Source organism: Microcebus murinus, chromosome 7, assembly GCF_040939455.1.
Source record: "Microcebus murinus isolate Inina chromosome 7, M.murinus_Inina_mat1.0, whole genome shotgun sequence".
Taxonomy (NCBI): domain Eukaryota; kingdom Metazoa; phylum Chordata; class Mammalia; order Primates; family Cheirogaleidae; genus Microcebus; species Microcebus murinus.
The window spans coordinates 8,787,756-8,815,602 of record NC_134110.1 but is presented as its reverse complement, the minus strand read 5'-3'; the positions used below and the strand labels follow the sequence as shown (position 1 = coordinate 8,815,602).

The following is a 27,847-nucleotide window of genomic DNA, read 5'->3' as shown; positions in this document are numbered from 1 at the left end:
AGCATTAGCGATGTTGGGTGTCTAAGCAGGATGGGGGCGGAGACTCTGGATAGCTAATTGTTCACAGAAGGCATCCTTGAATCTAAAATTAGTAAGGACTCCCCCAGCCAGTAAGATGGGAGTCTGGGAATGTTGGACGACTCAGGGAGCACTTTTTGGAAGTTTAGCGATTTTCCAGCAAAAGCGGGGAAAATTGGAAGCCAACCAAGTGTTTCACAGATAACAAAAGAACCTCAATATCTGAATTTTTGAGGGGGCATGAAGGTGGGTAATTTTAGGCAAAGGTGTAATATATTGTCCTCGTCAAGGAAATAGTGGAGCTATTTTATTGATTTATCAATTCCATTTATTACTTTAGACTCCCTAATTTCTTTCTTTGGTTGAGTAAGGCTAAGAAATGGCTCAGGAGGCTAGACACAGAGGCCAGTGAAATAACCTTGTTGGGTGAGGCACCAGGTAAAGGAGTTGTAACCTGTGGAGTATTGTCATTGTCCCTCCATAATCACTATCAGGTGATGGCTTGACTTGGTGGGCCTAGGCTGGCAGCCATTGGTAACTTGGTGTTTTGAACTTGTTCCAAGATTTAATTCATTGTGGTTTCTAATGTGATTTCCTCTATAAAATCATAATGATACCTTTTAAGTTTTTTGTCCTCATATCATATAATGTATTAGGAGAGCCTATTTTAAAAAGATTTTTATTTGCATGATGCCTTGATTTTATGGATCAGGAAAAAGGGGTGATGCGAAAGAAAAGGTCAGTCTTAAGTATCACAAGGAATATTGTAAATTCAAAATAATGCTACAGCAGTCATATTTTACACTCTGGCTGGGCGTGAAAGCCTTGATGAGAACGTGGAACTAAGTTGGTTCAGACTTATTGGCCTTATAGTTGCTATTTCACAGTCTTCACAAAGCACGCCCATATATGTCACCTCATTTGAGACTGATTGGCAGTGACTTTTTACCCCATTTTCAACTGAATAGCTTGGGGGTTTTGTTGAGCCATGAATGGTATGGAATATGAAGCACTTGAGTGACAAAGATGTGACTTTTTTTCCCCACAAGGCCACAGCTAATAAAGGTGTTTGCATTCTTTTGTTTCATACTGCCCAATAAATGAACATTTTAAGTATAGAAAACTTCACTTCTCAGAAAATAGTCATTTATTACAAATAAATAAACATTAGGAGTCCTGAAAACACCCTGTTTCTAGTTTGGAATGAAACAGGGACATTTGGTGCTAGTTTCTATGCTTTGGAGATAGATAAGAAGACAATAACATTGTCCTTAATAACACTGAAAGTATATGAGTACGTCAATAACATTGAAAGTATATGAAAAAAACCCTAAATACCTGTTTCATGCCAGGCATAATGTCTAAGAGGTACAGTCTCTATCCCATTACTGCTTAAAGACAGACAGTAGAGAAATAAGTAAGTACAGACTGTTTTAAGTGATTTGACAGAAATGATTGGGGCATTATATAGGGAATAATGGGCAGACTTGTTTCAGATAGAATGGTCTTATGATAGAGGGCCTTTGGGAGGTATAAACACTTAAAAAGCTATTTCCAGAGGATAAAAAGACACCAGCTTATGCCAAGGGAAAGTGTTCTAGAAAGAATGAACAGCAAATACGGAGACCCTGAGGAAGGAAGAAACCTGCAGGGCCATTGTGATGGACAGGAGCATACTGAGTAGCACACGGGGAGTATTGGGGGAATATTATGGGAAGGCTGGAGCCAGAGCTGGGACCTGGAGAAGCAGTGCCTTGACAGCCAAGGGGAGGATTCCTTAATTCTGTTTGTGCTTTGGAGAGAGAGTTCTGGAAGTGTGGGAATCCATTAGGCCGCCATTGTGATAGTCCAGGCATGATAAGGGGCTTTTGTGGTCTGAAGGGGGAAGAAGTGAATGATATAAGAAACAGGCATTAAATGAGCACATTCCCCCTCTTTGTCTCTTTTTGCATATGGGAAAACATCTGAATAGACAGCAGTTTTCCCAATGCCTCCTATGTAATCCATAATAGAATGCAACCCCAGGTTGGGCTGGTTTCAAAGTCCATGTTTTTTCTTGCTATCTTAGGCCTCCTCTTTGAGTTGACCATTTCCTTCTACTAGATGAGTATGTATATCAACTTTTATTTCTGTATACGTATGTTTTCTTTTTTTACATAGGCTTTTCATATTAGAAGAAGTCTTAGAAGTTATCTTGGTCACTTCTTTCCCAGTGCAGGAATTCCTTCTGTAACACTTTGGACAGGCACATGATGGCATATAAGTTGGGTCTGTCACACAATTTTTAGCAGATTTTCTCTACAATGCTTTTGGTTCCTTTTTTCTTTTATAAAACATTCAGAAGTATTCAACAAAATTATTTGGAATTTCAGTATTTTCTGTGTTGTTAAAATAGCTATGTTGGTATATGTACCAAGTGAATTCTCAAGTGATTATGTACACGTTCTCATTCTGCTGTTACCTGTGGAACTCTGCTTTTTTATACTAAGGAATTTGTCATTTTCTTTTGTTCATTAATATATCTAAATACTCAGAACAATTTCTCTAATTCATATTAAAAGCTCAGTAAATATTTGTTGATTGAATGAGTTAACCTTTTAAGTTTGGATTCATAAGCATCATCTTATGTAAATGATGTTTAAGGTACTTACAAGTGTGGTATAAGAACACAGAGATGAAATATGGCAATAATTACGAAGTTTAGATTCTGAGTCTGTGACATTGATTCCACATTTACAGCTCCAGTCTCTCCCATTGGCATCCTAATAAATCACTTTAGATTGGCTTCAAAATTGTCATTTATGTCCCCACACTTTCTTTGTCTTGTTCTGTACTCTTCTTCCTTTGTCAGTTGTGCATAGTTTAGTTTGATGGTAATTCTTCTGCATCAAGACCTCCTTAGAAGATTTCCCTGAGGCTAGACACAGTGGTCTTCATCCTCAGATCAGCTCTTGTGTGTGCCATCATCAATTCCTAACATCCCCCAAGTCTCATTAGTATTTCTTTTCTAATTTTTTTAGAGTAATAAAACCTAAGTTGACAATATTCCTTGGTCACCCATCCGTTTGTCCCCCCTACACATACACATTTCTTTTCTTCTGTGTATGACATTCCGTTGGCTCCCCTTTCCTGATACATACATGGCTTCTAGCTCTTAGGATAAGTGGTTAATAACTATGAATCATATGCTAAAAATGGGATATGGAAGAATGGTAATTGTTGGCAGAGCCCTTTGGTACCAACATGCTCATTTTTTCTCAGCATCCTTTAGAAGGCTAGTGTTGAGTTCACAAGTTGGTGACTGATGAGAGCTTTCACCTCACTCAGTCTGGTAGCCAACTTCTGCTCATGATGTGAACATTACTAGAGAACAGCGAGTATAAGAAACTTACCATAAAACTAGCACACCAAAAGGAGAATGGTCAGATTCTGGGATTAACTGCTGATTTATGCTGATTTTAGCTAGGGCCATTTCTGTTTCACTAATTTTATAACTTTGGGTACCTGGAAAAATACTTTCTGCTAATAGTAACATGATTCTTCATGTTACTGAAAATTTATAGAAAGCATATTTTGTAGCTGGTAATTCAGAATTTTAGAATGGTTAAAAGATTTGCAGCAATGTTTTGTGTACATTGGGTGACAATATTTACATAGGACAGTCCCTTCCCCATCCATGTTATTTGGGAAGGTCACATGACCTCATTAGCTAAAGCTCTAGAGGAGTAGTTTGTCTCTAGCTGTGGTGTCATTTTCCAGAGATATACACGTTCTTTAAAGGTTTGCTTGCTTTAAGAGACTTCCACATGGCCGCAAAACAAAAGATAATGAAGAGGTTAATGATTGAAGACAACCACAAATATCCACTCAGATACCCTCTGATTCCCTGAAAAGACTTTGACTCAAGTGTTGGCTTCCACATCCGGATGGTGGGGTTTTGCTTCCTGTGTTCATCCTTGTGACTCTGCCTGGATCTCCTGAGACAGTTGCAGAGGAAGTAAATACGGCAGTGGCTGGGAAGCCTGGGTGTAACCATAAGTTGTATTATTAGGATGTTCAAATATAAACAGTAGCAGAAATGCTGCCAGAAACAAACAGCAGTTCCTTCTCCACTGAAAATATGTACAGCTCTATTTTCAGACTGATGGGAACACATGGTGGGTGTGGTTTAGGTAATTACAAGAGGTCGCTAAGCTCCGTGGTGGGAACGAAAAAGTTACTCAGAGAGGCCTGGCATTTCTTCTGAGGTAACCTCCATTATCCTATGTTCTATATGAACTATAATTCACCAGAATTTTGGATGTTGAGTACCTTTGGAGATACCAGAGGACAAAGGAAAACCCGTGACTAAGTTTGTTTTTTTAGCTAAAGAATCATAATGTGATCAGAGCTGGAAAGTGTGTTTCGATGCCTTCTCTCTCCAAAAGATGTAGATATTAAATGGCAAAATCTGTTTTCCACATTTCGAGCTACTTGCTAAAGAAAATTTCTGAATCATCTTGAACTGTTCCCTCTCCTACCCATTCAGTAAATTGCCAATCCTATGTTTTATTTATAGCCCAGGATTCCATAAAGGCAAAATCTGGATAGAGGCGCTCATAATCATCATCTTCATTATTCTCTTAAAACTCAAATTATTAGCAGTGCCAACAATGAAGATTCTTCCTATTCTGTTTCCTAATTCTCCTGATGGTCAGCAGCCCAAACTCAGAACTGGCTAACACATGTTGATGGTACAAGTTTATCCATTAGTGTGAAAACCTCAGTCTTAAAGATCACATTTTGGAAAAGAGACTAATATGTAAACAAGAAGTCCTCTAATCAGAAATATCTGGTAGCTTTTCATTTCCTACAGTATGAGTTTTAAACATGCTGTCATGCATCTATTGCGGGCCTGGCATTGTATCTGGCCTGTAAGCAGCACTCTAAAAGTGTTTCAAATCGAGCCACATAGCGTGGCTATAAGTTACCTTGGTTGTATAAATGAGAAAGAAACAGTGAAGTTGTTGATGAATAAGAAGCAAGACTAGGGCAAATTTATCTGCCACATCGGTGATTCTGAAATAGGGCAGGAGGGGGATATGTTTCATAATCCAATTTATATCTCTTAAGCAGCTTGCTTATATAGTAAACACAATATTCTTCATACATGAATATGATATGCTTGGTATTGCTGTTATACAGGATGTGGTTGAAAATGCCAATACATGTTTTGACATTCTTTCCACACTCGGTACATATGGAGTTTGTCCTCTGGTTAATTTCATTGACCATGATTGGTAGCGTCTGGCCCCGATTACTGGCTCCAACTCTGACTCTGTAGGCTGCCTGGCTCCTTTTCTCTAAACTAGCTTGCATATCTCTAACTGCTGCACACTCGTTTTTTAGGTTGTGATAAAATATACATACGTTTTAAACATTTTTAGGTGTACAGTTCAGTGGCAGTAAGCACATTCACATTGTTGTGTGACCATTACCACCAGCTATCTCTCCAGAACTTTTTCATCTTCCCAGACTGAAACTGTGTACCTGTTAAACACTAACTCCCCTTTTTCCCCTCCTCTTAGTCCCTTTCTGTCTCTGAATTTGACTACTCCAGGTACCTCACTCATACAAGTGGAGTCATATATTATAGTATGTGTCCCTTTATGACTGAATCTCACTGAGCCTGTTTCCTCCTTTCTAAAATGACGACATGCCTTCTCAAAAGGCTGTAAAAAGGCCAAATCTATGACAGTACTTTGTAAACTCTAAAGTATGAATCTATAAATATAATGAGTTGTCTACAACTTAAGTTGACTACATCTTAATTCTGCTCTCATCTGCTCTTTCCAAAGTCTCCAGAAACCTCACAGATGCCAAATCCAGTAACTTTTTATTTTTTATTTGTTTTGATTTCTCTGCATCAGTTGGTACTGTGGACATACCTTCCTCTTTTAGCTTTCTGCTTCCTTAATTTGTGAAACTCTAATCTCCTGAAGTTATCTGGTTCCTACCTAGGCTGGTGTGTACAATCTCTGACTTCCCTATTCTGTGTAGAGTGTGTGTGTGTGTGTGTGTGTGTGTGTGTAGACACACACGTACACACACATAGATATATTTTACATATAAAATATATTTTATAAGCATAAAAGTTATTATTCTGGCTCTGTGTCTTTGTATGTAACATGTGACCCAACCAGAAATCCATGTAGCTCTTGAAATATTGTATGCAGTTATACTGTTCCGTTTACTGTCATTCCCTTCTCAACTAAATAAAGCATGCATCATCCCAGTCAACACACATTAAAGTGCCTACTGTGCAAGATGCTGTGGGAGGCTTATTGACCTAACATTTTTATCTCACTTACATAATATGAGTTCTTTAAGGACGAGTTCTTTTACTACTTCTGCTTTTAAGGCTTGGCACAATGTTTGTTACACAGAAGGTACTTAACCCATTTTTTTTTAAATAAAGAAAAGGAAACAAATCTGAGTGTGATGAGCATTATATAATATCTTCATAAATCTTCTTTTTCTAGAAAGTAACAATAGCTTAAAAAATATTTTCCATTTTAAAAGAAATACATACTCAGGATGAGATCCCACATCACACCTATGTTGGCTATAATCAAAAGGACAAAACCAAAAACTAATGTTGGCAAGAATGTGGAGAAATTATTACATGGTGTGGCCACTTTGGAAAACAGTCTAACAGTTCCTCAGAATGTTAAACATACAGTTATCATATGTATAACCCAGCAGTTCCACTTTTAGGTATATGCCCAAGTGAGAACACATGTCCACATGGAAACTTGTGTACAGATGTATATAGCAGCATTATTCATAACAGCCAGAAAGTGAAACCAGCCCAAATATCCATTAACTGATGAACAGATAAACAAAATTTGGGTATATCCATACAGGAATATTATTTGACTATAAAAGAAGTAAAATACTGATATTTGCTATAACGGGGGGAACCTTGAAAACATTTTGCTAAGTGAAAGAACCCAGTCACAAACGATGAAATAATGTATAATTCCATTTATATAAAATGTCCAGAGTAAGCAGTCCATAGAGACAGAAAGTAGATTAGTGGTTGTCTGGGACTAGGGGATAGGAGTTGGGGATAGGGCATGACTACTTACGGGTGTGGGTTTTTTTTTTTTTTTGGTTGAGGTGAAAATGTTCTAAAATTAAATGGTGAGTGATGCTTACACAACTCTGTGAATATACTAGTACCATTGAATTACATATTTTAAATGGGGGGGGTTTTATAGTATATGAATTACTTCTTAATAAAGATACTAACATGTAAAATAATACACACTCTAAATACAGTGTAGCAATCTGGATGGGATCCTGGAAAAGAAAAAGAACATTAATGGAAAAACAAGTGAAATCCAAATTAAAGTCTGGAGTTTAGTTAACAGTAACGCACCAATGTTGGTTTCTTAGTATTGACAGATGTACCATGGTTACATAAATGTTAGCATTGGAGAAACTGGGGAGGAAGGAGGGAGAGGTGGCCCGAGAACTTTCTGTACTGTCTTTGCAGCCTGACGTTATTATAGTACCCTGTACTATTTTCTATCAACTTGAAGTTATTACAAAATAAAAAGTTTATCAAAGTAATTTTAAAAAATAAAATATATACCAATTAAAGAAAATTTGGGAAACTACAGAAAAGTTAAAAAGGAATATTAGTTGTCTCTTTTTGATCATTCAAGCATAACCACTCAATTAAAAATACAGTCAGATCAGGGTTTTTCACCAGAGGTGTAAATCATATCAAGAGATTTTTGGCTGCCACTATGTGTAAAATTTCTAACACTATATAATCTAATTGTCAAGAACTGTGATGGCTCTGAGATTTTACCCTACTTGTAAGCTAACAAGTTAACTTGTATCCTGACACAGTTGCACCCATGCTGACAGAAGTCACGGGACTCTAGGGGTCAGAGGCAGGTGAGTTTATTCCAAGTTGCTCATGCACACAGCATGAGCACCAGCCTCTTACTGGTCCTTCCTATTTCCTAAGCTCCATGGAGGCAGGAGGGAGGGACCCAGGTTGATGCTCTGTCACAGCTGAGAAACCTCAACCCTAAGAAACCTGAATTTTTATATAATGGATGCAATGCCTATGTGACCTTTGCCCTTCACAGAGACATTTTATTATACTAGACAGTAAATATACCTGCCCTTTGCTTCAGAAAGAAGCAATATCTTTATTTTCCAAGGCTGTTTTACATATAAACATTCTTAAAAAGATAGTCTAGAATAAAAGCACAATCACTGTGCCTTTGCTCACGAGACCTGCAGAAATGTGAGACACCCATGAAGAATTGTTTCCCAACACTAATATGTTCTCATCCCTGTTATTCAGAAATAAGTGTATTCACTTAAAGATATTTTATTTAACTTTGATTTTGTTCTTTCAGTATTTATTTATATTATTTACTGCATATTAATTTTGCAGAATGTGAAACTCACTTTAACACAGGTAGCTAAAATGACAAGAAGAGTACAGAGAGTCTATTAGTGCCTTGCATATTACAATTTGACATATGTCCCCAGCTGTCTGCCTTATCCCACTTTGCATATTCAGTAAAACTATTGATCTTTTTCCGCAGAATAGCATAGTATCTTCTGACCAAAGTGATCAGAAATCTCCTAGTAGATACATACTATATTTTAGAGGTTATTAAATAAAACCATAGCTTCTGTCTTTGAGCATTATAAATATTCAACTAGATAATTTGTTTAGATACTTCGGTTCATAAAATTTAGAATTACGGCTGAATATTTCAGTTTTAATGAGATTGAAGAGTTATAATGTTAAGGTGTTTCAGAGTTGTGAAAACAAATTTACATGTTACACATCTATTTTGGGAATGTATTTGTTTTCCATTTTATTGTGGTATAACTTGCAGGCAGTAAAATTCACCAATTTAAGTTTATAGTTTGAATTCTGAGAATTGTTTAAATAGTGTAATCACTACTCCATCATAATAGAAACATTTCTGTTAGTTCAAAAATTCCCTTCTGTCCCCTTGCAGTCTTGTTGTTCAGTCCCTGTTAATCAATAATATGTTTTCTGTTGCTATAGTTTTGCCTTTTCTAAATAATCACATAGATAGAACCATCCAGTAGGTAGTCTTTTATGTCTGACTTTTTTTTTTTTTTAACTTTGCATAATACTCTTGAGATTCATCCGTGTAGTTTGCATCAGCAGTTCATTCCTTCTTGTGAGTTTGTTGCATTTTATAGACATATTACAGTTTGGCAGTTTGTTTTGTCTATTTACAATTTGATGGCACTGTGGGCTGTTTCTAGTTTGGAGCTGTCATGAATTATGCTGCTCTGAAAATTCTAGTACAAGTCTTTGTGTGAACATACTTTTTATTTTTCTTGGGTAAATATCCATGAGTGGGATACTGTGTTGTATGTAAGTGTATGTTTGACACTATAAGAAACTACTAAACTGTTTTCCAAAGTGACTATACTATTTTACATTCTTTCAGGAACATTTCCATGTTCCAGTTACTCTTCATCTTTGTCAAAACTTGGTATTATCAGTTGTCAGTTTTGACTGTTGTAATAAATATGCATTGGTATGCCCTGGTGATTTCATTTTGCATTTTTCCTGTTGGTTAATGATGTTGAATATCTCATTCTATGTTTATTTGCCATTCATTTATCTTTTTTATGAAATGTTTATTCAAATCTTTTGCTCATTTAAAAAATCATGTTGTATTATTGCGTTTTGTTTTGTTTTGTTTTTATACATTCTGAGTAGGAATTTTTCAGCAGACAGGTGTTTTATAACTGTTTTCTCCCAGCTGGTAGTTTGCCTTTTCATTTTTCTAACAATGGCTTTTGAGGAAGAAAAGTTTTTAACATTGATGTGGTTGGATTTATTGTTTTATTCATGTTTTTTTTTTAAAGTATGGTATCTAAGAAATCTTTGCCTAACTCCAGGTCACACAAAAATATTCCCCTATATTTTCTTTAGAAATATTATAATTTTAGCTTTAACAATTAGCTATATAATCTATTCTGAGTTCATTTTTATATAGATGGTGTAATATAAGGCTTGAGATTTAGGGGGAGTTTTGTTTATTTGTTTATTCACCTGTGAATATCAAGTTGTTACAGCATCATTTGTTCATAAGACTGTTTTCCGCCATTGAAATATCTTGGCATCTTTGTCAAAATCAGTGGGCCCCATCTGTGAGGGTCTGTTTGTAGATTCTCTCTTCTCTTCCATTGATCCATGTTTGTCTTTACACCAATACCACACTGGCTTGGTTACTGTAGTTTTTATAGTAAGTCTTGAAATCATGTAATGATCAATTTAGGGAAACTTAACAACCATACTGAATTTTCTGATCTATAGATATTATTTCTCTCTGTATTTATTTAAGACTGCTTTAATTTTTCTCAGCCATCTTTTATGGTTTTCAGAGTACAACTTTTACTCATATTTTCTTAAAATTGTCCTTAATTTTATATTTCTTAATGCCATTGTAAATGGTATTGCTTTGACTTTTAATTTCTAGTTGTTCATTGTTTGTATATAGATCTAAATTTTATTTCTTTTTCTACTTTACTGCACTGGCTAGGACCTCCAGAATAATGTCAAATAAAAATGATGAGAGTGGACATATTTTTCTGGTTCCTGAACCAGATCTGATTTCCTGATCTGGTTCCTGAAAAACTAAAGCATTTTAGTTTTTCACCATTAAGTGTGATGTTAACTAGATTTCTTTTTATAGATGACCTATATCTGGTTAAGTAATTTCTTTTCTGTTTGTCGTGTTCTGAGAGTTTTATCATGAATAGATGTTGAATTTTGCCAGATTCTTCTCATCTATTGATAGTCATTAGTTTGTCAGTTTTTTGGTCTGTTAATAAATTGATATTATGATTGCTAAACCAACTTGACATTCCTGGGATGTATCCACTTGGTCTTGATGTATTTAATCTTTTTGTATATTGGTGAATTAGGTTTATCTAAAATTTTGTTCAGGATTTTTTCATTTGTGTTCTTTGGTTTTGGTCAGAGTAATTCAGGGCTCATAAAATACGTTGTGTACTATTGTCTCTTCCATTTTCTATAAGAGTTTGTGTAGAATTGTTATTTCTTCCTTAAATATTTGGTGGCATTCACCACGGAAGCCATCTGGGCCTGAAGTTTTCCTTATAGGAAACTTACACTATGAATTCAATGTCCTTAACAGAATAAGGCTATTCAGTTTATCTGTGTTTTCTTCAGTGAATTTTGGTACTTAGATAGTTTGTATAGTTTCATGGAATGTTTCCATTTCATCTAACTGGATGAGTTTATTGCAGTAAAGTTCATAATATTCCTTCTTTCATTGTCTGTAGTATCTATATTGATATCTAACTTTAATTTCTGATACCAGTAATTTGTAACTTTTTTTGTTCTTGATCAGTCTAGCTAGAGTTTTATTGATATTATTGATCTTTTTAAGGAACTAACTTTCTTGATTTTATTGTTTTACTCATTTCTGTTTCATCGATTTCTATTCTTTTCTTTATACTGCTTACTTTAGGTTAATATGCTCTTCTTTTTCTAGTTAAGGTGAAAATTTAGATCACACTGATTTGAGACCTCTCTTCTTTTGTAATATAGCACTTAATGGTATAAATTACTTCTTTGATTCATGGGTTATTTAGAAGTTGTTTTTTTTTAATATTTTAAACATTTGGAATTTTTCCAGATATATATTGGGGGTTTTGGTTTCTGATTTAATATTGTTGTGATCAGTGCGCATACTTTTTATGGTTTTAATCTTCTTAAATTTGAGCCCTATTTTATGCCACAGAATGTTTGATTATTTTGAAGTTTGTTTTATGCTACAGAATGGGAACATTCCATGTACACTTGTAAAGAATTTGTATTCTGCTATTATTGAGTAGAATGTTCTATGTGTTGGTTAAGTCAAAGTGGTTGATGTTTTTCAAGTTTTCTATATCCTTGTTTCTACTTGTTTTATTAATTGCCAAGAGAGGGGTGTTGAAATCTTCCATGGTAATTTTAAAAATTATATATCATTTCAAATTTAATGAAAGTAGAGGGTTATTATAATGTTAAGATGGTTGGGAATTAATAAAGACTAAAGGTTTAAATTTTTAAAAATCTTAAGTGAGGGAGGTATATTTGCTTTTTGGCATCACACAGACTTGGCACTCCCCATATCAGTCCTCCTATTTATTACATTAGCAACCCCTCTGAGCCTATTTCTTCTTTGGAAAATAGAGACATGTAGAATTCTTAACATGATACCTGGTATACAGTAAGTCTCACATAAGAAATATTTTTGTATTTTTTTAAATTTGCAAACAAGACATCAAATATATATTTTAATATTTGGTCAGTTTCTTCTGTCCTTTTTAAAAATTTCACCCTTGACCTGCACCATGGCCTTCCTCTTTGTGTATCTTTTCCTATTGCTTTTGTATGCCCAGCTTTTTGTGATAATCTCTTTAGAACCTTAATTGAGTACAGATTGCATCTTATATTGTAAAAAGGTTTTTTTCTTGACATAATTCTATTCACCTTATATTAAAGAAAAATATAGGTGGGTTGGTATAGTAGATATACTTTCAGCAACTGTAAAATCATATTACTTCAGTGTCTGAAACTCAGTGTTTTCCTTTCTTTTCCCTTCCTTTCAGATAAACCAAGAAAACTGGTGTACAATAGAGCCATGCCCTGATGCAGCATCTCTTTTGGCTTCTAAGCAGAGCCCAGGTAAGCAGAGATTTTCCATCCTTTTCCTGGAGCCACACTCTAATAACAGATCATTTTATTTGGAGACCTGCCCTTTAGCATGTTGTACAATAAATCAGAGAAAGGGATGTATGTGATTTGGGTTTGTAGGCACTTTGTCAGTTGAAGATGAGCACATGCAGTTGCCTTAATTTTATTGTAGTAGTAACAGATTTCCTATGTGATTTGTGATTTATTAACTTACTTGTGAAGGTATCTGTGCTGTACATATATGTATATATGATATAGGTTGTTTTAAGCTGGTAAAGCTATAAATATATTATTAAGGGATAAACCTGTAGTTCCCAATTTTGCTGCACATTGGAATTCTCTGAGGTGAGCAAGCTTTAAAATTATACTGATTCCTGGGTCCTACTCCCAGAGATTCTGATTTAATTTTAATTGGCTGAGGTGAGACATGAGCATCAGAATCTTTAAAAGCTCCTTTGGCTACTCTTGTATGTAGAAGGTTAAGAGCCATTACACTTCTAAGTATTGTCAGGAAGTGAGTCCTTAAGTGCCTGTGTGTTATTAGCAGTAGCAGAAGAGGGGATAAGATGCTCCTAAGACCTCGCTTGTCAACGACACAGCACGTGACTTGTGGTTGGTTAGGATTCCCAACTTTTAACCCAGCTTCAGCCACTAACTCTCTGAGATGTAAGTGCTCTCTAAGGTCTGTGTGCTCCATTATCTCCCATCCGTGAAGTATCACTAGCTTGCCTCACGTGTTGTACGATGACTTGGTGGGTGATACTGATGTCCCTGTGCCTGTTCCTACAGCTGCTAAGTGAATACTAGTTTTCATTCTGGGTTTTTGAGTCTGCCTAACCCAAAAAGCCTGTGTTTACCTTCCCAGTTTTTACTAGCCTGCTTTAAAAATTACTGAGTCCTTCTCATTTGCTGGTCTTTTTACAAACAGTTTAGCTGTAGGTGCCCTGCAGTAGTGTTAAATTTAAAAACAAACTGTATAAATACTCTGTCTTCAGAGAGGTTTCCTGCTAATTCTCGGCTCTCTGACTTTACTACAAAGGAAGTAAGTATTGAAAACAAATATGAAAAGTGTTTTTCTCTATTTCTGTCTCACTTTTTGAGAGTGATTTAAAGGGTTATTTTGACCGTGTTAGCATGCTCAGCCCTGCTGGCCGTGTGGCGCCCTGTGCCGCCTCAGGGCTCTGTGGAGAGTCCCCACAGCAAGAAGGCTCTCATCAGACGTGGCCCCTCAACCTGGGACTTCTCAGAGTGAAGTCTGTCCCACAGAGTGTCCTGCTTTGGGGATTTGTCTTGTCTTCTTGTAGTGCTGTTTGTAGTGAAGTTTTGAGGAATGAAGAAAAACCCAGGAGCTTGAGCTGCAGTCCCCGGGCTGTCCCAAGGACACGTGCTCTGCTGCCTGTGAGAAATGAGGGAAGAGACCCATAAACAAAGCATACTCTTTGTTTGTTGTTTATTGTGGTACAATAAATGTATAACATAATTTTTTTAAAGGGGGTTATTTTATGCTATAGTTGTCTGTAAGGTCTTCACATCATATAGGATTGACCATGTTAACAGATTTAGCTGACACGTCCCCGTCCAGCCCCCTAGAATCTTCTACTTAGAAGTATACCACTTACTATGTTTTGGTTCCTTAAACTGTTTGGGGCTTTTTCTAAAAGTATAATTACTCCCAGCCACCCAAGTGGTGAAAATTTCTGCCAAGTGAAGGTTAAATGAGGTTGCCTCACAGTTTGAATATTCATCAGAAGGAAGGATCTCCAGACATTATAGTTTAATTTAGTCATTTAGAGAAATGATTTTTGAGCCCTTGAACATTATCTCCAGGGCATAACTTTGAATTTCTTAGATAGACCCCCTCCACACCCTAACCCCAAGCATTAGCTCTGTGGTCTTTTTTCAGTAATTATTTTTAAACCTCAATTTAACAAAAATCCATTATCTGGATTATGCTACTGGACTTCACATCTGACATTTTGAATTTTGGCGGTTTTTTTGTGAATCCCAGGTACTTTGTCTTACAGGTTTTTTTTCTTTTACTTTATGTACACTTTCTCACCATTAGGCCAAATACCATTAGGCCAAATAATATGTTTTTCAGTTCATATACTTTTTGCTACTGGATGAATACAAGATAGAATTATGATTAGGATGGTTTAACAAAGCCCATGGGTGTTGCTGCTTTGTTTTTTTTGTTTTGTTTTGTTTTGTTTTGAGACAAGAATCTCGCTTTGTTGCCCAGGCTAGAGTGAGTGCCATGGTGTCAGCCTGGCTCACAGCAACCTCAAACTCCTGGGCTGAAGCAGTCCTCCTGCCTCAGCTTCTGGAGTAGCTGGGACTACAGGCATGTGCCACCATGCCCAGCTAATTTTTTCTATATATATTAGTTGGCCAATTAATTTCTTTCTATTTATAGTAGAGACGGGGTCTCGCTCTTGCTCAGGTTGGTTTCGAACTCCTGACCTCAAGCAATCCGCCCGCCTCGTCCTCCCAGAGTGCTAGGATTATAGGCGTGAGCCACCGCGCCCGGCCCTGCTGGTGTGTTTTTTTACCATTCCCCAATTACAGTTTGTTTGCATTTATGTCATTTTTAAACCCAAATGACTAGATAGCATCTTTAAAAGTATATGTTCTGCTAGCTTTTAGAAAGCTAATAGCTCAGTGCACAAAAATTGTAGACAGATATATATATGGGTCATAAAACAGGATTGGCCCCAGCTATGCCCACCTTCAGAGTACTATCGTTTGGATACTTACTGAATAATGCATTAAAGATTAATGAAGCCTTAACTTCAAAAGGGCACATCTATCAATACACTTTCTCCATGCTGAAGACCAGAGTTCTGATTACTATATGTATAAATTATTTCTAACGGTCACTACAACTCTCTTAGGGGGTTCCTAATCATCTCATGTCACTGGTGGTGTAATGGAAACATAGAGGGGTTAAATTACTTCTTGTCTGGGGTCTGCTTTCTAATAAGTAGTCAGACCTAGATTTAAGCCAGATCAGTCTGACTCTCAAACCAGTGCTCTTTGCTCTTATTTACATTTTGATATGCTGCTCTACTTTATTCATTAGGAAGGGGGCGTGTACGAAGAAAGGAAGGGTTTCATGAATTTTGAAAATTTACCAACACGTGACACAAGGTGTGGATTAGCTTTGCCTTTAGGGATTGCCCTCTCTCGGGTATTATAGTGGCTAGTGGCTCACCGTCCTTCTCGTTCTGATTCCTTTTTTTCATACTCTTTGCTCCTCCCCACACCAGCGGTCAACATTATCTCACTTAGCAGACTCTTCTTATCCCAGACTTGGTTTGTGGTCCCTGTAGTGCTAGCTTGAATTTATTTTCTGAGTGAGGTATCCCTACCAGGGCTGAATCTGGATCTTCTCCATGAATTTTCCATTGGAATATCGTGAGCTGGTTTGTTTTCCAGTCTGGACGTGGTCTGTTAGACTGCCAGCTGGACAGCAAACAGCACGGCATAGTTGCTGTGACAGCCCTTTCTTTACTCAGCCAGCCCCCTAGTTTTCTCTCAGCCACGGAATGGAGTTTTTGATTTTTTCCAAGTGGGGAAAGGGGAAGGAACAGAAAGATCATACATACCAATACCACCTAAGTTACTGCATACTTTATGAAATCTGGGGAAAAAAAGAAAAACCCTCCAGAATGCCCATAATTTACAAGCTTTTAAAGGCGGGGCTATTCCCATTCAACTGACACACTCTGAAGTAGTTTGGATCAAGACTAGAATGGACTATGGCCGTTTTTTTTAACTGAAACATTTTCATATTAATCTATGGGCCCTGCCTCACTTCTTGTGGCATATTTTCTGTAATTCTGTGTTGAAATTATCTCTTAGTATGTTCATTTCACCACAAGACTGTAAACCCCCCCCAAACACTAAACATCTATTTATTTGGATACTCCCTGCTACCTAGCCAGATGCCTAACTATCATAGAAAAGGTGACTTTATTGACAAGTGATTCATGACCTACATCAATGCATTGCTTCCTTGACTCTTCCTCTAAGCTACCAGGGCAACTAATGTATTGATTATCAATTGCTTATTAACAATTAAATAAGAACTTCTTCTCTCAACACACGCACAATTATAATCCAAGTGTAGAATCTAAGAAGCAAAAAAGACATTAGAAGTTATTTAGTCCACTCTCTATGTAGATACCTTTTCTGTAGTGTCTTCCATAGTCATTTAGTCTCTGCTCCAACCTTTCTGATATGTTGATCCTCACTGCTCTGTGAGGCTGCCCAAACCCAGAAGCCCTGCCCCAGTGCGGGTCTGCAGCTTACACTCAGTGGTCTTTGCTTTGCCCCTGGAACAGCACAAAGGGGAGCTAAGTCCGCCCTTAGGCAGATTTTCTTCATGCTCCTCTGCAAGCTGAGTGTATCTCAGATGTTTTCACTGTTTCATTACTCTGTACATATTTTTATTTATCAATGTTCTGATTTAAATGTTATCTAGGAACAAGCCACAACCCTGTGGGTATGTTCCAGATAGCACATAGTGAAAGGCTGTCCCTATTTTGGATTCTAGTACACTATGTATTGTAGAACCTAAAACTTAGTGGGTTTTTGTTTGTTTTGCCCTCACCTTGTATTGTCAGTTCTTCTTGAATTTGCTTTTGGTGAAAACCTCCAGGTAGAGTTCTCACAAACTGCAAGGAAGCCAGGTTTTCTACTCTGCCCCTTATCACTTAGTGTCACCTGCCAATTAGAGAAAGTATGCTTAAATGTCTGCCCGAGTCACACATTAAAATGCTTACTAAAATGGAAATGTACAACTCTTTCCTTCAAAACTTCTTGAAAGGAGGTTGATACCTACTCACTAATTGACATTTTGGGTGCCTGGTTTCACCATTTCCAAATCTCTTTAACCCTATTGTTGCCAAGTCATGTGTCTCCTTTATTTACAAAGTTAATAGGAAAGAATAGGTCATACCTTGCTAATTTCAAGATACGAAGGTTTCAGTATTCCTCAATGTACTAGTGTAATAGTTTTGGCAAAGACCCCTCCCTTGGTTCTCTGGAGTCTTCTTTCTAGATATTGAACTGAAAACAGATTCTAGAAGATACATTTTTGTGCTTCAGCACATTATTCCCCTAATGTGAGATCTACTTAAGTTAGGAAAAGTTAAATTATATTTCTATTATTACCCATAAGTTTAATACACTGATGTGTTTATTAGGTATGCCCCCCCCTTGATAAGGTGACAAATTTCCAGAAAGAATTTTAATCTTAAAACAGAAATTGGCCACAAACCCTTAATCACATAGTTTCCTTGTAATGGACTTCAGATTTGATGGCAAAAGAAAAAAATTCCCTAACTACCAGAAGGAAAACATTACCATTTAGGTACCTAAATATAGGTAGAATATGATGCCAAATGATCATTTTATCATTCTAAAGATAAACATGCAGACTCATGATTGTCCTATAATAACAATATTAACTTAGAATTGACGTAGCAGAGCTGAAAGCTACTAATTTGATTGTGTTCTTTATAGCTTCTTAATATTGAAAAAAGGAAGGAAGAGAAGAAAGAGAAAGATTTAAAAAGCTAGTTGCTGGGATGAAAAGAAAGTACTTTTTCTTTTTAAGTATTGGTTGAATAAATTTTCTTTTTCAGAATGTGGGAACTTCTTGGATGTTGGAGTGGACAGAAAGTGTGCTTCAAAACAAGATGTACTTAAACGAGAATCTGGGAGTGATTCTGACCTCTTTCACTCACCCAGTGATGAAATGGACAGCATCATCTTCCCAAAGGTATTGGGGGGGAAGTCCCCTTCCTTTCATTTTGTCCAGCAGCTCTCCTGTTCCTGATTGGGCTTCCCAACCCTTTACCACCTTGTTTGTCCCTTTCTCTTGTGCTCATTGTCTTCCCCAAGCATACTGTTTCCCTCAGTGTATAACTCCTGCTGGTAGGTTGTGGTCCAGCTAGTCTTATAGGGCTTCACTCACTCTCAGGGCAGTGTAAATACTACCTTTTGGAGAAGGAAACCTCAGGTTGCCAGGGTCTGTAAGGCATTGAGCAAATTTATTTTCTGCAGAATCATGGCAGGTTTTGAAGTTTATATTAAAGTCTAAAGAAATGGAAGTTTCTTTAGAATGAATTAAGTCAGATGACATTGAACACTTTTCAGTGGGCAGGAAGGGACCGCAGCTCAGACAATATGATGTCATGTGTATAAACTAACCATAGAGTCATTTCTGATGAATGTGTTTAGGCCTGGAGCTTGCTGTTGAGTGTGATGATATCACCCCTCCCATCTAGTCTGTTTAATTGGAATTTTCTAGGTCTCTGCTAAGGAATCCAAGCTTTCTCCATATCGAACCACTCATCCGTATGAATCAGCTCCTGTTTGCATATAATTTGAGGCTGTCTAAGGGAGGTGGGGGATGGCTATGGATTGCTTTCTTTTGCTTGTATTTCTTTCTAGTTGCAGCACGTTCTGTTTTGTCCCCTGATAAGAATAGAGAGATGGCTTTCCCACAGCGGAGACAGTAAATGGTGCTCAATTATGTGCTGCAAGTGGTTTTCTTAATAGTAAGGGGGTAAAGGGACAGAAACATTGTGGCAGCTGAGAGGAAGACTGTTCTGATTTTATGCTGACTTTGGAGAAGTGGTGAGAGCAGTTGTGTTAGTGGGTGATTAAATTATCCAAGGTGGTGTGGTGTGGTGTTGCTATGTTTAGAAGTTATGATATAAGAATGGAGGCTTAACGTTCTGGAAATCTGGAACATATTGAAGCCTCTATGAATGTACCCTGTGTACTTTCTCCTCTCATTTTTGGCCGTCCCTAACCCTTTTTTACCTTGTTCCTTTTCTCTCGTTCTTACGGTCTTCCAAAGGTCCCTGGGAGAGATTATGGTACAAACTTCAGGATTTCTATCATTGTGTTACTCATAGTGAATTGACTCAAGGAATTCTATAAAGTAAAAACTCCACATGTTGGAAAAGATCTACCTTTCTCTGTAAGTTTAGGAAGAGGGAAATCAGTAGGGGTTTTTGTTGTTGTTTTTTAAATATCAGAATTAGGGTAATTTCCACTGTGACTTTGAGGTTTTGATTGTTAAGGACAAGGGGGAATACCATTCTGAGGGTCTCCAAAAACATGCTGCTTTTGTCTGAATTCTAGCTTTAAAATGGGATTATTGATAATAATTGAAACTGGGTCATGGATACAGAGATTTGTTAAACATTTGTGTGTATTTGAAAATTTTTATAGTAAAAAAATTTTTTAAATTGAGTTATCTTCATTAGGAAATGCTTGCTACCTCCTTAGGTGCATAACAGCTTGTCCCTGGATGTTACCATCTCTGCAGAATAATAGTTATTTCTGGTTGCCAAACTGGATGATTTTCCTAGCTAAGGAAAACTAGAATTTCCTATATTTTACCTTCTTATTTAGTCTCCCAAAAGCATTTAGGAGATTGTTCATACAAACGGCCTGTGCTAGGTTGGGCAGGTTTTTTCTTTTCAAGAAAACTAGACAGTTGAAATTTTTTAAAGTTGAAGCACACATTCCAAATAAACTTTTACCTACATTACATACCAGTGCTTAGGGAAAACCAAAAATGGTGGATGCCCTTTCATTCTTCATGCATGCATGAGACTGTCTAAATGACCTGGGAAGAGATTGGGAGGATTTTTCTCCTCTTAGTATTTCTGCTCTGCCAAAGTAGTTTGTGAGCAGGACTGGCTTTGCAGTAAATGTTTTCTCTAGAATTAATAAAACCAAGGGCTAACTTGTGAAATGGAAATGAGAGAAACTAATGTTGACAGAGTGCTTACTATACGCTAGGCACTAAACTGAATTCTTTATATATTTGATCTCATTTCATGTGCCCAGCAACCCTAACAGATAGGTGATTTTACCTCCATTTTACCTTGAGGAAGTAGAGGCTCTGATTTGTAAAGAAGTTTATCGAGAATTACTTAGCAGGTGAATAACAAAATTGAGGTTTGTACATAGTTCTGACTCTAAAACCTGTTCCTTTTTTTTTTTTTTTTTAATTTTACTCTCAATCTCCAAAAGCCTTCTGTAATACCCAATGATTTATGTAAAAGCATGGCACCGGCAGACAGGCCATCAGCTACTTCCTTAAACGTCTTCCTCAGTGGTCACCCACACAACATGTGCTGGTGAAATATCAGAATGACCAGAGTTTTTTCCCAAAGTCTAACCCTCTTCTCCAGATAATCTGTAGGCAGGATGTTACAACAGCCTTTTCTGTGAACCATGAGTGGTGCATTAGGTCACTTCCTGCAGCCATTTGTGTGACTCTGGCCTTACAGAGGTCTCTTTAACAGTCTGTAATGTTTGTCATGAACTTTTCACCTTAACCATGTCTTTCTGTATGCCTCCCAGTAAATATGACTCTTTGGTGAGTGTTATGAGCCTCATATTTATTCTTACGAATATTTGCTGGTTTCTGAGGTCATTCTTTTCCTTAGCAGCATGAAACTTAGACTTTGTTTTCAAAGTGAGAAAATGGGATTCTTTTGACAACTAGCTAAGTGAGGAATTATGATCTTAGAGTATACATGATTTAGGCCACTCAGCTATCCAAAAGGATAATTAAAGTCCACAGGAGATATTAATAGTTGTGCCTTTTTTCCCAAAGAGAGGAAAATCAAAGCCTTTACACTTATTTCTACTCTAGGTTATAAGACATATCTACAATTGATTAAAAAAATCAAAGTAATTTTTCTAAGATACAGAACCTTAAGGTAACATCCTTTCTATCGTATGCCATACTTAGCTCCAAAGTGCTTGATCACCAAACCAATTATCTTTTTTAAATAAACCTTTTAGGGATAAAAGTAAAGGTATTTGCAGAATCCAGATTAAAAAAACTATAATTGCCTGTGCACAAGTACTGAAATTATTAGAGTTTTAGAACGGTGAATCAGGAATAATGTTTGTGATCAGATACTTAAGATTCCTAGATAAAATATTGTATGTAAATGGATTAAGTGATTGTCATGTATTAGATGTTTAAAATATGAGCTGTTGTTTTGCAAGGCATATAGTAGAGTACCTTGTGTATAACATAATAATAATAAATATTAGGTGAATAAATGAATGAAAATTAAAGGGGCTAATATTTTGGCAATGCTAAGCATGATTTCTTCAGGTGTAGTAATAAGATATAAAGTATACAGTAGTGTTTATACTTTTATGTATATTAGCAGATGTAATGTTTATACCTCTCTATACACATATATATCTTACCTATATAATGTAACTCTGGTTAAGAAAGCTAGTCAGGCACTGTCCCCTAACGTTTCGTTATGAGAATACTGAAACATAGAAAATTTGAAGAATTATGTAATGAACTCCCATATACCCACCACCTAGATTCTGCATTTAACTTTTTATTGTATTTGCTTTGTTACCTAACTATGTATCTTTCCATCCTTCTATCCACCTACCAGTTCACCTAAATTCTTTCATGCATTTCCAAATAAATTATAAATATCAATACACTTTACCTCTAAACACTTAGAATTCAGTGTTTATTTATAGCCTTTTTTGGTGTGTAAAATATACATGCAATTACATGCACCACCTTGAAGGTACCATTCAGTGACTTTTGATGATGCATTCATTCACTTTTGCAGTCCAAACCCGCATCAGCAGGTGGACTGTCAGCATCACTTTGGAAAGTTTCCTTCTGCCCCTTCCCAGTCTCCATTCAAACCCCCAAGAGCAACGACTATTTTCATTTTTTCCCACCACAGATTAGTTTTCCCTGTTTCATAACTTCATATAAATGGAATCTAAATAATGTCATTTCTCTTTGGTAAATAAATACCTAGGAGTAGAGTTGTTAGATTATATGGTAGGTGTAGGTTTTGTTTCCTGAGAAACAGACCTTTTTCCAAACTAGTTGTACCATTTTAGGTTCTCACCAGTGATGTATGAGAAGTCTAGTTCCATATCCTTATCAACATACATAATTGTTTTAATTTTAGCATTTCTGGTGTGCATGTAGTGTCTTATTATGATTTTGATTTGTATTACCCTGACAACTAATGATGTTAAACACATTTATGTGTGTTTATTGACACACTTATGGAGTGTCTGTTCAGATCGTTTGCCCATTTTAAAAAATCAATTGTTTGTTTTTTTTAATTGTTGAGAAGTAAGAGTTCTATATATATATCCTAGATACCAGTCCTTTGTTAGATTTATGTTTTGTAAATATTTTCTCCCAGTCTGTAGCTTGCCTGTTCACTTTCATAATGGTGTCTTGATGAGCCAAAGTTTTTCATTTTGATGAAGTAGAACTTACTAATTTTTATGGTTTTTGCTTCCTGTGTCCTGTCCTATTATTGCTTTGCCTGCCTCCAGTCTTGATGTGGTTTTTTTGGAAGTTTTATAGTTTTTAGCTTTTACGTATAGGACTAGGATACATCTCAGTTTTATTTAAAACATTTTTATAACAGCTCTGTAGTTTATAACAGTAGGATTCAATCCTAGCTGTACCTAGAATCATCTGAAGAACGTAAAAAAGAAAAAGAAAAAAAATATATATATATGCTCCTTAGAGCAGTTAAATTAGAATCTTGAGTTCATTATTTAACCTCGCTAAACCTCAGATTTCTCACCTATAAAGTGGGAATGATGATATTAAATTGAATAGCTGCCAGGATTAAAAGAAATAATATGTATATCTAAGTAATTTGGTGTAGAGCCCCACATGGCAATAAGTAATAATTATTCAAATTTATGTCACAGTTATTTTGCACATATATTTAAGAGTAGTAATAGATTATCGGACTTTATATAGACAGCATCATCATCTTATTTAACCATATAATTATTTTGCAGTTCAAGTCTTGGTAGCTTATTTGACCAGAGATTAAGCAGAGCAGTATCATTGGGTCAATCTGTCACCTCAGCTCCTGCCCCCAAGCCAGAGCCATCCCTTTAGACTGGGGCTCTAGTAAGGAGCAGCCACACTCACACTTGTATGTTGCATAGAGAGCACATTCTTTTGTAGGCATTCTGTCTTTGACTCGTGGGAACTTTTGCTAGCCAGATGCCTTTGCAGATTTTCAGTATTACATAAGCCCAAAGGAAAAAGAGCTGATGGTAGAGATGACACTTTTTTGTGTTCCGTTCTTCCATATGCAGGAGGAAAACCAATTGTGAAAATTCAAGGGAGGAAGGATTTTTGTGTCAATCTCAGCGATAGACTCTGTCTTAGTTTCCCCAATGTGTTTTCTTTATCACACACATACACAACTCCCACACACCCCTTCTTTCTTATGTCTGTCTGTCCAGGTCTCTTCTGTTTCTTTGCCCTAATTGAATCTTAATACATCCCTGCCTAACAACAACTGCATATTAAGGGGGAAAAAAATCTTGTATTTAGCAGAGATTTATGTTTTGGTCATCTACTTATAATATCACCTAGTTTTGACTCTAAGAAAATAAAATGTTTTAGTTACACTGATCTCATGGCACCATTCCTCTAGACAATGGGACAATATTTTATGTCCCTGAAAGTATTTAATTAGCAGACTTTTTAAGATAAATGATCTCTTAAAGAAAGATTAACATATAAACTTGAGAACTCTTAAGAGAGGCTTCAGATCTTAGGCATGGAACATTCTGATATATGTCAGAAGCCATAACGTTTTTTTTCTTCCAATATATAATGGAGAAACAGCATACCCAAAACTCAGTACTTTTGTTTATCCTTTTGCAGGGGAAGGGAAGACAGAATGGGAGGAGTGATTGTTCATATATCTCTTATTAATATTTGGCAGATCTCTCTAAGAATGTCAGCACTAACAGATTCAGGGATTAGGAAAGAATTTTTAAAACTCTGCTTTTCTTTTTTCCTCTATCATACATGATTTAAATAGATAAAACCTTTCAACAGACCTCATACTAATTTCTAACCTCTTTGATCTAATTTAAGTCTTTCATATTAGATGGAAAGGCAAAATGAAGAAGTAACTTAACTGTAGTCACATCCCTCGCTATAGAAAGGCTGTGACTAGTCTGGGTTTGATTTGTGATAAGGCCACTATTTTCTGTAAGAATAGTATAAAGACTTGATGAATTTGGGAAGTTCTTTTGAAAACACTTAAAAGTCTTGGGAATACATAATTTAGAGCCTCTTTTAGATTTAGTCCAGGATTAATGAAAATCATTTGTTTTAGTATTTAATAACTGAGCTCAGTTCTGAGTTTTTTCCTGCTTTTCTTTTTTCATGGAGTAGCCACCAGCTCATAATGAGAGCTGCATGGTACAGTAAAAATACTTCATTGTAAGAATACTATTCTGTATGAACCTTATTCTTACCAGGAAAGCAAGACTGAAGAAATCAGGTAGTTAGAGTGAAGAATCCCTGGTTGTTTTTCAGTGAGATAAGTTAAAGGCACACACCAGGAAATGTCATAGCACATACCAGGAAGAAAGACTGTGTTGAGGACATATTGTAGGCAGAGCTCTCCTTGTTTAAAATGTGTATAAACAGACCACCAAAGATTTTCTCATTTTATTTTGAGTGTGAGATTAGTAAAGTGCCAGAGAAAGGGCAGGTCCTTCCAAGCCTGGATGCCAGAGTGAAGAGCACCTATTCTGTTGTCTGTGAGTTATTTCCAAACTGGGAAGAGCTAACTAACTTCTAAGAAGAATATATGATAAATAGACAAATGAAAACTTTTAAGAGCTTTTGTTTCTTTTGAAGCCTTTCTTGTGTGTTTGGAACAAGCTTGTCACACACTTTGCTTTACTGATTGTCCTTTGGTATTGTTTTGAGAATTAGAAATTTAGGCGGTTAAGGGTGAGTGTATTAGTTTCTCAGGGCTGCTGTAACAAATTATCACAAACTGGGTGGCTTAAAACCACAGAAATGTATTCTCTCATAGATCTGGAAGACAGAGGTCCTAAAATCAGTGTGTCGGCAGGGCTGCTCTCCTTTTGAAGGCTCTGAGGGACAGTCTGTCTCGTGCCTCTCTCCTTGTTGGCAGTCCTTGGCATTCCTCAGGTTGCGGATGCATCACTCCGGTCTCTGCCTCTCTCTTCACAAGGCACTCTCCCTGTGCGCCTCTCTGTGTCTCCTCTGCTAAGACGCTACTCATGTTGGATTAGGGGCCCACCCTACTTCAGTGTGACCTCATCTTAACTAATTTTATCTGCAAAGACCCTATTTCCAAATAAGGTCACATTCTGAGGACACATATTTGAGGAGGACACTGTTCAGCCCAGTACAGTGAGAAAGCGAAGGTGTTCTAGAAGTGTCCCCTAAGATTCATGACCACTTACACTGTCCTTCTCTATGGAGAGTGGCCCCACAAGGAGGAACCCTGTAGGATGCCCACCTCAGTCCCTCATTACTTAAAAAGAATAGTCAGTAAATTTTTTTTTTTTTTTTTTTTGAGACAGAGTCTCGCTTTGTTACCCAGGCTAGAGTGAGTGCTGTGGTGTCAGCCTAGCTCACAGCAACCTCAAACTCCTGGGCTCAAGCAAGCCTGCTGCCTCAGCCTCCCGAGTAGCTGGGACTTACAGGCATGCGTCACCATGCCCAGCTAATTTTTTCTATATATATTAGTTGACCAATTAATTTCTTTCTATTTTGTAGTAGAGACAGGGTCTCGCTCTTGGTCAGGCTGGTTTTGAACTCCTGACCTCGAGCAATCTGCCCGCCTCGGCCTCCCAGAGTTGCTAGGATTACAGGCTTGAGCCACTGCGCCCAGCCAATAATTTTATTTTAAAGTAATACCTACCCTATTTTAGAGTTTACTTGGTCCAAGTGGTTTTATTTTGTAGTGTGACCCTGTGAAGGGATGTTTCTGATACTGACTTTGAGATCTTGTTCTTATCAGATTTTTAAAAGATGACTGAGATAAAAGAATAGGGCATTTTCAGTTGAAGTCAACCTTGGTTCAAATCTTGATTTTGCTGTACGCCGTGTACTTGGGAGAGTCCGTTAGACAATCTGGGCCTCAGTGTTTGACCTGTGTAGTGATCCCCTACATCTTCTCTCTCAGTTGCATTTCACACCTTATTTAAAAACCAATTTAAGGAAACTAGATTCTACAGAATGGGAAAGCATCTTACATCGGCTGGTGAGATACAGCCCAAAAGACAGGAACAGTGCTTTTAGAAGGTGGTGTGCTTTTGAAGTGTTATGTTCCATTAAACCTTTAAAAAGAGTCTCCTTACAGAATAGGGCTTGTTTTCTGTTCCAAAGCTAAAATGGCTCAATAGTGCTCATGTTTTTTTTTTTTAATCTTTCTCAAAGAACTATGAATTTCTTTATTCTTAATTAAAACATTGAGTAGACTGGCTAATTAGGAAAATATTGTGAAAAAAGAAAAAAAAAATCATAGAATGCCCTTCCCTGTTTCCTGACACCCCTATCCTGTAAAAATACAAAATGAAAATACTTAAACTGTGCCCACATAGTAACTGAGAGTATGATCATGCATCTTACACACTTGTTTATCATTTGGCCTTTTGGATGCCATGAAGCTCATCTTTCCTTCACCCATCAAATTATGTGTTCTGGTTCTCTCAATAAGTAGAGACAACAAGAAGCCTTTTAATAGGACAACCAGACCAAAGTTGCACAGTTCCTATTAGGCTCTAGAGATTGGCCAGGGTAAGGGCACCATCACTTTGTCAAAGACCTCATTGCCAGGATTGATTATTTACTGTGTGATCTGGCTTCATAACACTCAGCCAATTCTCAGTGAAAATAGAAAAAGGAATAGCTTTCTTCCATTAAGTATCTCTAACAGATATTTAGGCATTTGTGGCAAACTTTAGTTGGGATCGTAAGCTATTCTGCATTTTTCAAAAGGCCACTAAAAGAAATCACAGACTTGCTTTTGGAATATTAACTTCAGTACATTATTGTAGCCAACCAGACTGCTTTATTTTCAGTTAAAGTTTGTGAAAAAAGTTAACCCCAATCCGATAGGAATGTAGTTTTCTTACGGCAGAAACCTCAAAGACAAATGGGTTCCCTTCGTTTTGCTTTATGGTAGGTATTGACTGAAAGAA

At 36.8% G+C, this 27,847-nt stretch overlaps 1 protein-coding gene across 14 annotated transcripts in view; it reads left to right on the top strand.

Moving 5' to 3' along the window:
* Positions 1-27,847, top strand: part of AKAP13 (A-kinase anchoring protein 13) — a 298,777-nt gene that overhangs the window by 193,561 nt on the left and 77,369 nt on the right. For all 14 annotated transcript variants that reach the window (XM_076004775.1, XM_076004777.1, XM_012774215.3 and 11 more), the window contains 2 exons: positions 12,706-12,781; positions 18,442-18,578. In XM_076004775.1, coding sequence (XP_075860890.1) covers positions 12,706-12,781; positions 18,442-18,578 — 213 coding nt within the window. The remainder of the gene's footprint in view (positions 1-12,705; positions 12,782-18,441; positions 18,579-27,847) is intronic.